The sequence below is a fragment of the Carcharodon carcharias genome, chromosome 4 (assembly GCF_017639515.1).
Source record: "Carcharodon carcharias isolate sCarCar2 chromosome 4, sCarCar2.pri, whole genome shotgun sequence".
NCBI lineage: Eukaryota > Metazoa > Chordata > Chondrichthyes > Lamniformes > Lamnidae > Carcharodon > Carcharodon carcharias.
The window spans coordinates 60,095,625-60,113,069 of record NC_054470.1 but is presented as its reverse complement, the minus strand read 5'-3'; the positions used below and the strand labels follow the sequence as shown (position 1 = coordinate 60,113,069).

The 17,445-nt window shown below is 38.1% G+C and overlaps 1 protein-coding gene across 4 annotated transcripts in view; it reads right to left on the bottom strand.

The window, feature by feature from the left end:
- Positions 1 to 17,445, bottom strand: part of mllt3 (MLLT3 super elongation complex subunit) — a 157,809-nt gene that overhangs the window by 40,937 nt on the left and 99,427 nt on the right. For all 4 annotated transcript variants that reach the window (XM_041187007.1, XM_041187005.1, XM_041187006.1 and 1 more), the window contains exon 6: positions 3,857 to 3,938. In XM_041187007.1, the coding sequence (XP_041042941.1) occupies positions 3,857 to 3,938 (82 nt within the window). The remainder of the gene's footprint in view (positions 1 to 3,856; positions 3,939 to 17,445) is intronic.

The window sequence follows — 17,445 nt, the reverse complement described above, 5'->3', positions numbered from 1 at the left end:
CTGATTTTGAATAACCTAGAGACAAGTACACGAAAACTTGAGATCCTTGAAATAATGATAAGTAATTTTTATGTACATTCACCACAGTTCAAGCCACAAGAATCCATAATTAATTAATTTCACTGCCCAAAGATAAATTGTTTTATACCATTTTTCATCTTTTCATAGCAATAGTAGAGGATTAGGAAGGTTAAGCAACAGGGCAGATGTGTTATGCATAGGGCCAACTCTAGGCACAGAAGATAAATTTGGTTAGGAGAGAAAAATTCAGAATTGAATCCAAATATGAGCAGACAACATGACTTCTTGTTTCACATCTGGTTTCAATTCTGAGCTACATTGAAAACTGGTAGCACACAGTCAAAAAGGTGTTGATTTAACCTATACAAGCATCTGAGCATGTAATTTAGACAAGCTCTCAAAAGTGTTGCACTAGGATAGTGCTCTATGGTGGCATCCATCAGATGAGGCATTAATGGACACCACAGATCCCTTGGCACTATTCAGAAAGCAGGAAGATTTCTGTCCTGGCCAATATAACCAAAATAGATCATCTTACTGATGAGAGTGGGTGCAAATGGAGTTCATTGTAAACAGTCGAAAAAGTTGGAAATTTGGTGCAGAGTGGGAAGGAAGCACTGTTTTTTTCCCTTTAAACTTGTAGTGGTTCACAAAAAGCTTAAGGCAATAAGTAGTGAATTTTTTGCAGTGTTTTAGTGTTCAGCTTAAGTCAATGCATAGAGAAAATAAACCTTACAAACCAAAAAATCCTTGCCAAAAGTATAAACTAAGATAGGCAGAGCAAGTGCGCTTAGACTGCAGCATGTGAGAGTTTGTGGACAGCAAGGCTGTCCCAAATGAACACATCTGCAATAGATGTCTCCATCTTCAATCTCACCAGCTCAGAGTCAGAGCTGGAGTGCAAGCAGGAGATGCTCTGACATAAAGGGAAAAGGAGAAGTGTCTGCCCAGTTTGCTCCAGACTTCTGCTACTTCTTAGAGATGCAGGATAAGAACATGATTGATGTGACCAATAGTGTGCAGAGAAAGGGGACCACAGGTGAGGTAGAGAACAAGGCTCCACAGAAACTGATCCTAACCAACCATACAATGTACTTGCTATCTGTGAGAATAAGGTTTAAAATTAAATGGATAGCGAGATTGCAGACTATGACAACTTGGAGCTGGAGGTTCTGCTAACTTTGTAGAAGATGGATAGCATCCTTTGTACGCATATTTGAGAGATCCACACTGTATGATGCCTACCTGGTGCCATGGTGAGGGACAACAGGGGGTAGAGAGTATGTAGAAAATGCCTGCTGTTTTTGCATAAACAGCAGTTAAAGTAATTCTTCATATGTAAAGCAATTTAATGAATTTTGAAACAAAATGCCATACAAATGAAAATTTTAAAAATACATCTCCCAATGACTGATAAGTAAAAGACATTCAAATAACCAATAATTGTGTATTTACATTGCAAAACAAACTTGGAAGGGGTGGCTCGCTTGCAATTCAAACCCACTTTAACAAAGTGGGAGCAGGCGTGACTCCAAGTCAGTCCTGCTCCTTCCCTTATCCTTCATATTCTGTGCCCCATTTACTATCGGCTATATGCCATTACTTCTGCTGTTCGCCTACTGTTAAACATTGGCCCAATTTAAATTTAAAAGTGAAAGAATAGTTTGTCTAGTAAACTATGTAATGTAGTGAGGCCCTGCTAAGAGTATACCATTTGCTAAATTTTATACTGAACCTGGACGATGGCACCTGGTTACAGAACGATGGCACTCGTGAAGTTCAAGTATGACTGAACCTATCTTGGTCAATTAATTTTTGTCACATTTCTTTTCTGCCATGCACTCCTCTTATCCATATATTTTCCCTGCAAGACTGCATGCAAAAGCAACCCAAGTTGAACTGCCCTAATATTTTCCCCATATTCACTCCTTAAAAAGTATCTGGTTACTGTGGGCCACACAAGCAAACAGTCCACCTATGTGAAACAAGGCTTTTAATCGACCATGAGCCTCAAAATTAAGGGATACAAAGCAACATTCGCTGCAAGGAGAGTTCATAAAACAAAACAGCAGTTGTCAAGTGGCAGGCAAACTGATGTGAAAATGGAGTCATGTGGAGTGCGAAAACAGCTCAGTGGTAGCACACCTGCTTTAATCAAAAGAGTTAAGCCCCAGTCCTTGATTTTAGCATAATGTAGGCTGACATTTCAGTTAGTGTCATAGGAGTATGACAGAGAGGTGAGATGTGCCTGTATGTAATGAAAATTGAAAAACAATTTCTTCCAATGAGCTGGCCAACATTCATCTCAACCAATAACCAGCAAAACAAAGCAGAACAATTGGTCATTTACGTCACTTTCTGTTTGTTGAACTCTGACAAACGAAAATCAATTCCCAAATATGATGAGAATCAGTGAATATCTAAAACATAGCTAAAGAGCTGTCCAATTTAGCTCCAAACCCTAGCTTTTTGCCCATAACTGCAAATTCTTAATTTATCCAACTGTCTTTTGAATTTCCTAAGGAATCCGAATCAGCCACCCTTCTAGCAACTGTTCCAGATTATGACAAAGATTTGAAAAAAATTCTCTTCCATTTTCCCTCTAATACATCTTCTAATTAGCTTAAATCTGAGATGCCTGGCTACCTACCCACTTGACAGAGCACAGTTTCTCCCTACTTGTTCTATCAAAACCTCTCAGCATTGAACAGTTGTATTAGGTTTCCCTTTTACCCGCACTGGTTTAACGAGGATGAGCTCATCCACCTCCTCCTCCTCCACCTCCTCCTCCTCCTCCACCTCCACCTCCACCACCACCCCCCTTGCATCTAAGCAAAACATTCATTCATGAGGAATACTGTGGTTGAGAATGATTTAAACTTGATAGGCTTGAGGGTTTGCGGGGGGAAGTGCATTGGTGGCAAAGGGAAAGAGGTGAGAAGCTAAATCCAGAAGAGATAGATCAAAAAGTACAAGACATCTAACTGACAGGTACAAATACTGTAGAGGAACAAGGAGACTAGAGATGAGTAGACAAAAAACAGGCAAATCCATAATCTGGCGTGAAACACTTCAGAGCCTACCAAGGACATTAAAGGCACAGAGAAGCATTAAAGTAAGATAACTGAAACAGAGACTGTTGTGGTAATAGGAACAAAATGGTACAAAAATACAGTAGACCACAGTGAATGGTAAGGAATATAACAGATCAATACAGTGCTCAGGAAAGATAAGAGTACGGAGTGAAAGAGGTGCTTGTTTTAATCTCTTCTGTAATGGAAAAAAAAGTGATCCTAGGAGAAGTGAAGAGTTACACAATTAACTATTCCTGCTGGACATCTTTAAGTGCAAAAAGGCAAATTGATATTCAGGCCATGCCTCAACTTGTACAACATATTCAAAGTTCTTCACAATATCCTAACAGTTTGATTTAAAGCAATAACCATTAAGGGGGGAAAACCTGGGGGGGAAGAGGATTAAGTGGCATGCTCCAGAGACGTGTTAATGACACTACTGCTTCTTTGACAATCAAATCAGGAAAAATATAAAATGAATTAAACAAAATATGGAAGTGGCAGAACAATGACAGATGAAATGCTATATTGCTAAGTGTTAAGTATTGTACCCAGCTCACACCTGGACCAGAGTGTTCAGTTCTACAAAGGCACTGAAGCCCTGGTGGCAGATAAAGAGATGAACTACAAGACTGACTTCTCACCTTAGAGGACAGAGAGGAAAACTTTGAGAAAATTAAGTTTTTATCCCTGCAGGGCTAACAGAAATGACATCACAAGGCACAGAAGATACATAAATTGATAATATTTCAAACCTTTACCTTGTCTATTGTTCTGAGATGGAGTAAAGCTTGAACTGGAATTTGAACTGGAACTGGAGCCAGCAGGACTTGGCTGTTGAGACTTGAACAAAATAAAAAGCAAGACAAACAAACAGTTAATATTGTTGCAGTTGCTGTCTAAAAATTTAATCAAAATAATTACCAAGAAAGCTATTCTAAAAGCATATTTGCCTGCTGGAAATATCAGCTTATACATTAGTATACAGGTTCCTTATTTCAAAATGTTTACAAAACAGAATTCAAAGCTCTTCCCCTCAATTTAAAACATGAGGCTGCAAATCATTAAGCTCCAGGACTGAGAAATAATAGGTACAGTCTAAATAGAATCAAAATCGTGATTTGATAGATATTAATATTTTTATATCCAGGGATACTGTAAAGATGACTAATATTTCAGGTACAGACAGTTGTGTCTACTCCAAATATTAACCAGTCTCTTCATTTTTATGTACTCCCAGCATTTGTCTCATCTTTATTTCATAATTTACTTTTTTTCCCCCCCATTTAGTTTTAGTGAAGATTTCACTCCAACAGTCAAAAATCGTTGCTGGAATCCCTAAAATAAGATCACAGCCCTTAAACCACTTTGGTCACTCAATATATATGTGTGTTAATGGGGGTATGCAGGTCGCCTAACATAATATTACATAATTGCATTGCATTGACACAACAGAAATAGGTCATTTGGTTCAACAGGTCTATGCTGGAGTTTATGCACTTCTGGTTCTACATTGGTCTTTTGCTTGACCAATTATAGGTATCATGACCAAAATCAATGACCAAACACTGCAGGCAATTGATTCCCAATGAATGAACTTAATTGCCATAGTGCAGGAGGATCCTTCTGGAGTCCTCTGGCATTCAGAATTACTGGGAGATGGTAAAATTTAGTTGAAATTGATATTAGCCTTTAAAAGTAACCCATTTAAAAATAATGGTTATAATAATACTGTAACAAAACAAATTGAATACATAAAGGGAACTTGGGAATAAAAAACCTTCTGAAAAAGAAAGTCAAGAATTCTCAGACTTAAGTGCATCACATCCTAGGACAACACTTGTGTTTCCCCTGACCTTCACTGAAAGCAGTTTCCTGACCTTTGTCGCTGTGCCAGTCAATTTGGTCCCACAGACATTTTGTTTTTATACGTGGCTTCAGGTAATTCTGGCAGTTCACTGTTACTAGGTCAGTAACAAAAATACCACCATGAAAACTGGACTATTAAACAAACTCTGTTCTGTGGGGTGGCAAATCATTCTGCTGGGATAACTGAGTCACGTTAAAACAGTGACATTTATGGCATTTAAAGCAAAGCCATGAACCAAAACCACTTACATGCAGACATCTTTGATGATCTTAACAGTTGCTTCTGCTCATAAATCAAGCAATTGTACCGTTCTAATGAGGAGAGTGATTTATAACCTGTAATTGCTTCACCCCCACAATACATCCACCCACCCCGGGAACAATTCAGCTAAGTCTATGGGGTAATAAGGACTGCTAGGTAAAGGAGGGGGCAGGGAAAACAGACAGAAGAAAGGAGATGAAACATATTGAAACAAACATTAACTCCCTTAATTTTAACTGCTCATAACCAAAACACTAAACGTAGGGACCATACAAAATGATAGCAACCTTTCAATTGCACATAATTCCAAGTGACTCAGGTCACTTTGACAGTCAGAGCAAAGAGTGAATTTTTGGAAATATGCTTGCTTTAGAAAAGTTATATGGCCCAGAACTGGCCACAACCACAGAGACCAGAATTTTCCTTTAATTTGCATAATTAGACTCCATAGACCATTTATTATGTAATTTCAACTGGTCATATCATAAGGTAAAGGCATCACAAGAAAACACTACTTGTTAGCCACTGAAGCCTTGGAAAATGCCAAATCATTTTTACTTAGTCTGCACATTACTCAAATAGGCAGAGCAGCCGAAATACAAAATATGAAAAAACCCTCAGTAAAATGCATCCAGTGTTTGAGAAATCAGGACTAAGATTATCAAGATGGAATGCACAAACTCTCATGGCATTGATCTCACCAAGTCCTTTGTTCACCTGATATTTGTGCCTAAACTGTATTGCTCTGAGCTCTCATGCCCATACTGTTTTCTTCCATCAAGAAATGTGCTTTTCTTCAAGAATCTTGATCTTTACATGCCAGTTAACATGCCCACATTTTGGTCTATGTTCATCTGTCCATGTCCACAGATTTCAGCATTCTTGTAGCCTTATTTCTGCATTACCATTGTGTGTATCTCCATATTTTCTGAATGTTCCTTTCCTCTGCTTTCTCCAGTGGTCTCCTTATTACACTTTTCTTCTAGACTGTTTGCCCAAATATCCCTGCATCCTGAGCCAGCTAATTTTTCCTCTGTTGGTAAACAAGTTTCTCTTCTGACACAATCTTACATTTTTAAAAATCGTTCCAACATTTTTCTTCCTGTTTTTGCCACATCTCTTGTTCATCTAACTTCTTTGTTCCCATAATGTGTCACTCAACTTCTTTCTGCCCCCACAATTTTTTGCAATAGCTTGCATTTTTAGTGTCTTTAATGCATAGAAGGAGTGACAGAAAATTGGTCTGGGATCAGTTTTAAAGAAGATGATCTTAAAGGGAGGAGAGAGTGATGAAGAGGTATGGTGTTTAAAGAGGGATTTCTTGAGCAAGGGATCAAAATGGCTGCAGGCACGGTCAATAATGGAACAACAATGGGAAGGAAGCAAATTTTTAATTGTAGGACATGTGTTTCAGACGAGCGGCTGACCAAGAGGGCACTGGAATAAGTGAGTCTGGAGGTGGACAAATGCATTGATGAGGAATTCAGCAGAGATGGCTGAGGCAAGGGCAGAGACAGCCAATGTTAATGGTGGAAGAATGCAGCTTTGTGATGAATTCAAAACCTTAGGATGGAATTTTACAGGCGGGGCTGGAAAATGCAGCAAGCCGTTCAAAAGTCTATTGACCAGAAGATCCCACTGGCAGGAGGGGCTGTAAAATTCCACCCTTAGCTGCTGATTGAACAGGATAAGAAGTCTGAAACAGCCTGATAGTGGTTCAGGAGGAGGACAGAATTGGTGGCAAGGGTGAAAAGTTTGTGGCAGAGGCAGAGAACAATATCTCCAGTCTTCCCAATGTTTAACTGAAGGAAACTGCAGTTCGTCCAAGACTGGACAGGTGATTTTAGAATATAGAGGTAGTGAAATAGGTGAAAATGGGTGTCATTAGCATATATACAGAAGTTGCCCCATGTCCTTACACGATGTTGTAGTGATGGCAAAAAGAGGACTACTGACTGACCCTTGGAAACTTGTGTTAATGGTGTGGGGACAGGAAGAAAAGTCATTATACTGGAATTGCCCTAACAAACAGGTCAGATCATCAACCCCCTGATGTAAACAATATATTAGAGGACGATTTGGTGGTCTATGTTGAAGTTTGCAGGGCATCACGGTTATAGTCAAAAAAATGTCCATATGACTTCAGTTAGGGCCATTTTGGTGTGGGCCATTTTGGTGCAGTGAGAACAATGGGTGCGGATTTGGGAGGCGATAACACATTTAAGGACTTGATGGAAAGGAAGATTGGAATGGTAGACATGTGCAAGGGCAGAAAAACAGATGTTAAGTTTAAAGAGTTGATGATGGCAGTGCCTGTTGGGAAGGTACCACTTCTAACAATCAGCTAGCACTGAGGTTAGAAAGAGAAGTTCAGTAATAAGTAATTTAGTAGGAATGGAAGTCAAGCAAGCAGTTGCTCAGTCTCATGGGCAAAATGGGTTCAGAGAAGATGGGAATGAAACTAGACTAATGGAATTCATGGCAAGGGTAGAAGGTGGCCTGGCAGCCAGAGGGCTGTGTGGAAGAAGGTCAAAGACCAACCCTTGGCCCCATTTCCAAATTCCCTTCCCAATCCCAAGTCCTTTAACGTTTTGTCACCTCCCAAGTTCATGCCCATCTTTTGTGGAACTCCATGTTTGAATTCCTCCAATCTAGATCAACTCCTCCAAGAGTGTGGAAATGGTTCTTATCAAAAGGTCACAAATGACATCCTATGTGACTATGACAAAGATAGACTTTCCCTACCTGTCCTTCTGGACTTGTCTGCAGCCTTTGACACAGTTAATCACACCATCCTCCTCATCCACAGTCCAGCTGGGTGGGGCCACAACCTGTTTAGTTCATTCTTATACATCTATCATAGCCACAGCCAGAGAACTGGCAATATCTTCTCTTCCCAGTCCTGCAGTTACCTCTGGCACCCACCAAGGAACCATCCTTGCACCCCTCTTATTTCTCATATGCATACTGCCCTTCAGCGACATCATTCGAAAACACTCCGGTTTCCACACCAATGCTGATGACACCTAACTCTAACTCATTCCTGCTGTTTCTAATTTGTCAGACTGGTTATCTGACATCCGCTAGCTGGATGAGCAGAAATTTCCTTCAATTAAACATTGGGAAGACTGAACACATTGCCTGTGGTTACCACCACAAACTCCACTCCATCATCACTGACAGTATTACTTGCCCTGTCAAATATTTGAGACTGAACTAAACTGTTCACAACTTTGGTGTCACATGACCCAGAAATGAACTTTCAACCACGTACCTGCATCATCACTAAGAGTTCCCATTTTCACCTTTCTAAAATCATCCCTTTCGCTCCTGCCTCAGCTCACTTGCAGACAAAACCCTCATCCACCACTTTTTCCTACTTTGAGATACTCCTTAAAACCTACCTCTTTGACCAATCTTTTGGTCATCTGTCCTAATATTTCTTTATGTAGCTCAGTCACGTTTTGTTGTATAATGTCTCTGAAGAACCTTGGGGTGTTCTTTAGTATTAAAAGCTACAATATAAGTTGTTGTTGAGCTGAAAATAGTTGAGTAGCTCAAAGCTGTCTAGGTCATGGCCACAAAATTATGAACTCGATGGGAACGAAACAGGCAGGCAGAAGACCTCAAGACAACAGTTGGTTTTAACATAAGGAAGCCAAAAGCAATTTTGGCTCCAGGAAGACCTTAGAACCATTGAGTGATTTACAGAGAAGACAGCAAGTCTTGGTAGAGCTTGATGTACTCAAGCCAGATGTTTTGATGGGTAGTTTTGCTCCAAATACACATGTATAGTAGGGCACTTGCAAGATCCTCCAAATTTGGTGATCAGAAATGTGGTCCAACAGCAGAGTCTTCACCCAAGCCAACTTGAAGCAAACAAGCAACCAGTTTGAGTCATTAGTGCCTCAAATCCAGTGAGGCACTAATGACTCAAAACCAGCTCTGCTGGGTGGGACATGTCATTCATATGCCTGATATCTGAAACCCAAAGCAACTGCTCTATTCTGACCTCAAGCACAGAAGAGGACTCCCAGGAAGACAGCAGAAACAATTTAGGGATGTTCTCAAACCGTTCCTGAAAAAGAGGTCAAACATACCAGCCAACTCATGAGACCCCCCTAGCTCATGACCAACCAAAATGGAGATCGATTTGGAAAGGCATGAAATACATTGAGATACTTCATCGGGAACATACAGAGGAACTTGAGGCATTGGAGGGAGTGCACAAACCTCCAAAGCCACCTATCTACCCAACCCTTCAAGCACCACCTGCCCCATGAGACAGAGTCTGTAGATCACGCACTGAACTTATCAGCCATTTCAGAACCCATCAAATCGGAGAGGAAACAAGTCATTCTTGATCCTGAGGGACTGTCTAAAAGAAGACATACAGCCTGTACTTCTTGAACCTGAAGTGATTTTGCATTACTGGGAATGACCAGGCTGATAGACAAGTGAAAGCTTTGCTGAACCTTAACTTGGAATTGAATTCATTCTAGGCAACTTCAGATATACTAATTACCAGCAGTAACAAAAAAATCTGATGCGTTGGATTATATAGAAAACACTCAATGATTACAAAACAATAATCCTATTTGGGATTCAGATAATGAACAGCAATGAAAATCTGAACCCCTGGAAGCAACAACTCTAATTCTTTAAGTGATGTAGACCTCAAAATAATGGTTCTTTTGGATTATACATTAAATAAATCATAACTCTTACTATAACAAAATGTAGTGTTTGGGAATTGAAAACTGCTTATGGTATAGCTATATGGATTCTACTGTATATATGGTAAATTATAGAAACTCATTAAGGGTGTGTATAGGGGTAGTGGAATAAAGTTAAGGCATCAAGTTAAGGTAGTCAATTAAAAATGTACTTCATCTTAAAGTCATCCAGTAACTATCACAAGTCATTCTCTATAAAAAAAAAATTCTAAACCTGAGCACCTATCTTCTGTCAAACCCACCTGGGGCAGAATTTTACAGCCCCGTTGCGGCAGGGCGGGGTCAAAAAATGCGGCGGGCCAAAGGTCCACTGACTTCAGTGGGACCAGAAAATCCCATTGGCAGGAGGGGCCGTAAAATTCCGCTCTGAGCAGTTACTGCCTATCCACAGCAAAAATGCACTTATTTGGTAGCGATTAGTATAAATTGAGATAATACTGGTATTAAGTAAATTTTATGCAGAAAATAACCAATTTGAATCCAGTAAGGCAAGCCCAAAGTAAACTTCTTGTTGGAGAGGGAATAAACAAGCAACTATTTTGGTGGCAGTTAGCAAATCATGGACTAAACTTCCAAGATGGAGTCATTTTGGACAAATCACTGATAAAATGGGAATGAAAAATCTAGATCTCTCATTTATGTTTATTATTTCCCTCTCAATGAAATTAAATTCCCTTTATCAATTAGTGTTAAGGACCCAATGATTGCAAAACAATAATTCAATTTGGGATTCGGATAAATGAACAATGAAAATCTGAACCCCTGGATGCAACAACTCTAATTCTTTAAAGTGATGTAGACATCGTGAAATAACGATTCTTTTGGATTATACATTAAATATCTTAGATCTTAAATTAGTGAAAGCAATTTAGCACCAAGCTTATAGCAAAAAGATTTTGCCTGCTATGAATTCAACAGGCACTCTTGTTCAGTAGTAGTTTAGTGTCCTGTTGGCTCTCGATGTAAAAAAGGATTACCATTCTGCTGGCTTTGACACCTCTAGAATGCAGAGGCAATCTTCAGCACTAAATGCGTTTGACAGTTTTACAATCTGTTATCCCAAAGACTGTGGTATTTATGGCATCATTCACTTGGGGCATTTGACCACTTACCCTGTGGTTACTAATCACCGAATGGATAGTTCATGGACCAAAATTAGCGTGAAGGCGTCCTGCAACAAAGGAGGACTCGTTTCCCTCCCTCCCCCAAAAAATAAACAAATGTTAGGATAGACCCTTGACAGCGGAAACTATGTCTTCTTCCTGTTTTACTCATTTTCTGGTCCCAGACAAACTAATGAGATTTGCATCGAGATCTACTCATTTATGCACAGGCCCACTGGAAGATTTATAGCTTTCCAAGGCGCTCATTTTCTTAATACCCTCCTGCTGATTCAAAAGGAAACCATGGCATCATCTTCATCATATCCACTTTACAAAGTCTTTAATGTGCAGGGTCTCAGCAGATTACTGCTGCCATCTGTTTCCACAGGTCCAAAAATATTAAGGAAAAAAAAAAAGAAATTCCAGCAACCTATGTAATGTCATGCTCCATAATATACACACAAGAAAATCTAGCCAGATATATAAAAATATTTAAATACTAGTCCAAGTTCCTTTATTTCTTCAGCAGTTCTTCAGTACTAATTAGTGTACTTATACGGATTAGGTTGTGATCAGCAGCCGACAAACTTTGCTAGAAATTAATTCTAAAGGAAAACAATCCGGGGGGGGGGGAAGAGAAGGAAAACAACCTCATTTATGCCACACCTGTAAAAGCCAATGTGTTCTCTCTAACGCAGTTGAAAGATCCTCAATTTTATAATCAGACAGGTTTTGACATTAAGGATGGACTGTACACTTGGTGATCAAAAGCTACTGCAAATCACAATGCTGCTAAAGTTAGACCATTACCAATATCTGACCATTGTGAAACCTAAAGGACCAACTAGGGTGGTAAACCATTGTTAAGTCTATGGACTTCTGGGAGAACGAGATGTGCTTTGATGTCTTTTTAATGCAATTTACAGGCTGTTTGTCTGTCTGGGTGTCTGGCTGACAGTAAACACATGGTCAAGCATCTTCAATAAATCACAATCTTCTAACACATGCTCTGGCTAGCCAGTCATCACTAAGGAACTCAAGAACAGAACCCAACACGCATATCTCTCTTTCTGGTTCTCATTTCTTGAAAAAACATTTAAGATAGTTCTGTCTTGCTTTTTTATTTTTTCATTTAAATACCAATAAAGCATTATTTCAATTGTATTAGCAATATTAATATAGCTATTAATATATTTATCACGCAATACTTCTAAACACTATAAAAATGTAACATGATAATTCAAAAATAAGAATCTAAGATAGTAATGCAGTAATCTTGCTGTGTTCAAGTTGAAAATAGTTACTTTAATCTTAAATAGACAATTCATGCGATTATATTTGGAACAGAGTGTGTAATATTTCCTACCCCATTTAAGAAATTCCTTGGTATTTTGGCAAGAGTACAGAGGAGAACAATGAGAATGATGGGACTTTGGGTTCCATGCTAAATTGCAACCACCAGAACAAGAACAATTTTGACCAGTAACTCTGCCCTCGCTTCTCCGGTCAAATAGCTTTCTTAGAACTATATGTTTTACAGGATGCAAAATAAAAATTAACAAACCACAAAATATGTGGTTAGAAAGAATCTATTTCCCCCCATCATAAAGTAGAAGCTATATGGAATAGGCGCCAGTAAAGCTGCTTAGATTAAAACAATTACCTCCTTTCAGGGGAAACAAAATAGAGAAATATATGGCTAGAAACAGGAAGCAATAGGGAAACAATAATTTCCTATGTTGCTACTTGGCGGGGGCGGGAAGAAGCGGCATTGTTGGGAGAGGGTGGGAAACAACAGGAAGAAATGTCCATTATTGACAGGACAGAATAGAATAGGAGGAAACATGAAGATAAAAGGAATTTGAGTTTTGTTCAATAATAATTGAAACAACTAGAAGAAGTCGTTTATGTAGAACTTTACTTCAAAAGAACCTTGAGCCTCGTCTCAAAATGGGTGGATTATTTGTATTCTGGGAAGGAACAGATCTGGTGAGCCAAACTGCTTGTAAGTCTTGCATGTCTCAATGATATTTTTAAACATCTATGAATTGTACATAATCTTTAAGTGTTATAAAGCTCAACCATCCATGATTAATTATATTTTACTTTAAATATGAATAACAGCTTTATCCACAACGTAGCTCCCGAAGAATGTTTACTCCTACATTGCAGGAGTGAAAACAATAGGTAATGCACAAAAGTTAGCACCTAAAATATCAAAATCAGTACATTAAAGGAAAGTGAAATGGAACTTTAATATTTTAACAGGCATAAACAAAAAACATATTTCCCAAAGTAGGAGTCTCAACGTGACCATGAACAGATTATTTGGTAACAGGATCTGATATGGTACTCAAATCAACATCAACATGTAAATGTACAAGTGCTACCAGCAGAACAAAAAGGTGAGCATATAACGTTTCTGGGAGGATGACATAAAAGACCAGTTTTTTTTTGTACAGACTGTGATAAATTGGAATTTTGGTAACTTTCAGTTTCAAACACTGCTTTTTAAACTTTGCTCTTGAAATGTATCTGAGAAAATGAAGAGGAGGAAGTAGATCATGGAGTATATATTCCAATGGTTTTGTATCTTGTAACGCAAAAGATTTCTCTAAGGTCAAATAATATTGCCAACTTTTATCTTGGAAATAGGCACTTACTGAAAACACACAATTGAAAGGAATCTCAGGTTCTAAAAGCAAATTACTTAAATAAGCTTCTAATAATCCTTTCCTTGCAAAAAAAAAACCAAGCTGATCTATCCAATCTCGCACTGAAAATATAAATTGCTGACATTTTGAGAAACTCAATATAGTTCATGTACAATAATTTAAAATTCACTAACGTTGCAAATTAGGGGGAAAAGAAAAGATGGCTTAAAGCATGCAAGAAAACACAGTGACTAGCTTTGAAACATACTTTTTAGGAGATAGAAGTTGGACAAGATTTCCAATAGTACAAATAGAAAAGGAGCATTCAGTTCTCCCAGTATCTTCGCCAATATGTCCCTCAACTAACTGCTCAAACTTGTGGCCATAGTCCCCAAATAAATTACGCATTGCAAAAAGGAATTTATTCCGAGAGCCATATGAGACAATGAAGCCATAATGAAGCTTTATTTAAATGCAATACTTTCAAGTACCATTAGAAAAGTTCTAGAATTAGAGCAGTAAATCAGTGCAACAGAAAATGGGAAGATACTCAGAAAAAGACGAGAAAACTCTAGGATTCTCAGTTGCCATCTTTAAGAGATGAGAGTAGAGATAGAAAAGGTAATTAGGATTCACCATGAATAGGACATTGAATATAAAAAGCAGTGAAATGAAAATTAAACTTAGTAATTGTCTAGGTCATAGATCAAGTATTGCATTTAATGCTGGACACCCTTATAGCAAGGATGTTAAGAGTCATGGAAAAAAGGTACAGCTGAGAATCACCAGAATATCTGAAATGAAAGTAACTGAAGAACCAAGGAATGGCCTGGGAACAGCAAAGATTAAAGGTTGTAAGCAGGTTCATAGTGAAAAATCATTTCTGCCAGTTAAAGTAATGGTAACAAGGTGGTAAATATTCAGGATTAAATAAAAGAACGAAGGGGGAAAATCAGCAAGATATTTTCCACAGAGAGTTTATTAGATTATGAATTGCTTTAAAACACTGAGCTATTAAAGCCAAGACTATATAACTTCAAAGGGATTAAACATGTATTTGAAGAAAATACAAAATAGTATTGGGAAAGGGTGAGAAGAATGATCTAAGTGGATAGTTCTAGTCAAGAGTAAGCACTGGCAGACACAATAAGTCAACACTATGTTGTTATTCCTATGGACAAAACTTCCAATATCAGTGGGGATGTGAAACAAGACTATAGTAGATTGGCAGTTCATTATATACCCTGTCCTATTTTCCTGCCCACTGACTTTGATATGCTATTACCCACTTTCCAACCAAAGTGGGAAGTTTAACCGTACGATTTTATGTTGAAAATCAACCCTGGAAGTTCCAAAGCTGTCAGCTCAATAAATGAAAGAAAAACAATGACCACGCTTGAAAATCTACACAAACTTACAAATTATGACAAACCAGTGTAACAGCCAAAAATTAAGATTCTAAAAATGTACATGTGCTCCATATAAAAAATAACCTCAAATAAAGTTGCTGAATCATGCAATTTTCTGCCAATAGTACTCATCCACGTTTACATGATGGTTTGAATCTCTCCAGCCACACAGTGAGGGGAAAGAGGTGGGGAACCTATTTGTAGGTCTTTGCCAATACTTCTCCAAACCAAATCACTAGGTGTGTAACCGTTGTGCAGGGATAATATTCCTCATCTCAGAGGAAGTTGGCAACAGACACACAGAACTAGACAGGCAGTGCCTGCCATGTGGAATTTTCTCTGTTCGAAGAAAAATTGGGCAGAAATCTAACTTGCATTTGACCTGGTGCAACAGTGAACCAACAGAGCTAACCTACTTGAAATAGAAAAGTGCAGGCATTTAGAATATATTTCAATGAACAAATCTCAAAACTATGGAACCAAACTCCAAACTGTCACTACAATAAGTTCTCTCTTACCCAACTGCATTAAGCTCAAGGGCTGAAATTTCTTCACAATAAACACAGCTCATTAGAAATTGTTAACCCACTGAAAATATTTCCTGCTGAATTTTGTAATGCAACATTAAAATGTTAGACAGAAGGAAATATTATCCAAATAAGATAAATTATATATTTTTAAAAACATGGACACAATAAAGTCATCAAAAAAAAAGTCAGTCAATCGGTCTCTGCAGCCTGAGGGGCTTAGTTGTTCAGGGAGGGAGTGGACAAAAGAAAGGAGGAAAAAGCAGAGACTTTGGTTTTCACACAGACTGCACTATTATTCTATTTGCACCATAAAGCTATAAATCTGTTTCAACTTCTATCAATAAAACTGTCACTCCTGTGTGAAGGTTCTTCTCCCTTAACTTTTTAATGTGCACGCATGACTTAAGAAATCCAGATTTCATTATTGAATCATTCTTGGATCTAGTCAGACTTCACCTACAGTTAAGTACTAAAGAGAGTTCGACTAAGTTTGGAGCAAGCATTTTAGGCCAAGTAGGTTTTAGAAATACCACCCCTACCTTGGTACATAGATTGCTCGTGTCAGCAGGAACATAAACAGGAAATAATCAGAACCCTGCAATTATCAATTTCCTGAAACAAACAAAAGGAAAACAAAAGGGCACAATAAACATGGCACTCTTTGGTGGCCGTGTGAGTTTCCTGTCGACAAAAGGCACATTAATCGCTAACTGGATCATAAAAGCTTGCACCTGCAGGACACTGTTTGAAGTCAGTAAAAATACAAGCTTCATTCATCATTACAAAAAAGTTACTTTTCTTAAAAGACCTTGTAAGAAGCAATATAGTTGTCATATCAATACATTTTACAAATGTGTTTCAAAAAGACTTAACACAACTTAAACCAGCACTGCTTTGAACACTTCAATTCATCTTGCAGAAGCTATTCTCCACACATGGTTCCATTACAAAAAAGGTATCAGCCTGATTACATACCACAAATTGAATGCACAAAGAATAGTAAAACAAAACACATCCAATTAATTCAGTTTTGAATGGCAGAGTCAATGATACAGAAGCATGATATCTCTAAGGATATGCAGAGCCAAGCCAACACAATTGCCACCATATGTGTATGATTGGTTTATCAGTACCCTAATTTCAATTGTGTATTTTATGAGACAGTTTGCTCTTTACCAAGCTAACCTTGATTTTAAACTGCAAGTTACTATGTAGATCAATTAACTTTGTTTCCGTGAAGATTTATATACTGAAGTAGAAATGATGGTATTATTCAACTAAAAACAAGCATCAATATGAATCATGTTTGCTTATGAAAGCCTACAGAGTTCTACAAAAACAGCATAAATGCTAAAGACCATCAGCAAAACAGGCACAAGAATTCTGGGATGGATATTCCTCAAATTGTTACTATTTCCTTAGAAAATCCAAAAATGGAGAAAAAGTTCAGCCAAACAAATCTTTGCACAATATTTTTATACTGTGCACTCTACAACCAGTGGAAAAATGTCTGCTCAAGACTTGTATTTTAGGATGTCCAAAGCTTCATTAAGTATGCAGCAAAAGTCCTATACTGTTAGCAAATAGCCTACATAATTTTGAGTTGATGACTGTGTCAAGTTTTTATGGCAATTAATGAACTGTTGCATTAAAACATCAAAAAGAACACATCTTGAAAGATTTGCAATGCCATTTTCCTTCACTTTATTCCGATAAGATAACGGTACATGGTTGGAAGTGAATAAAAGCACTCGAGAAGCCAAAATGCATTAGAAAATAATCCAAGT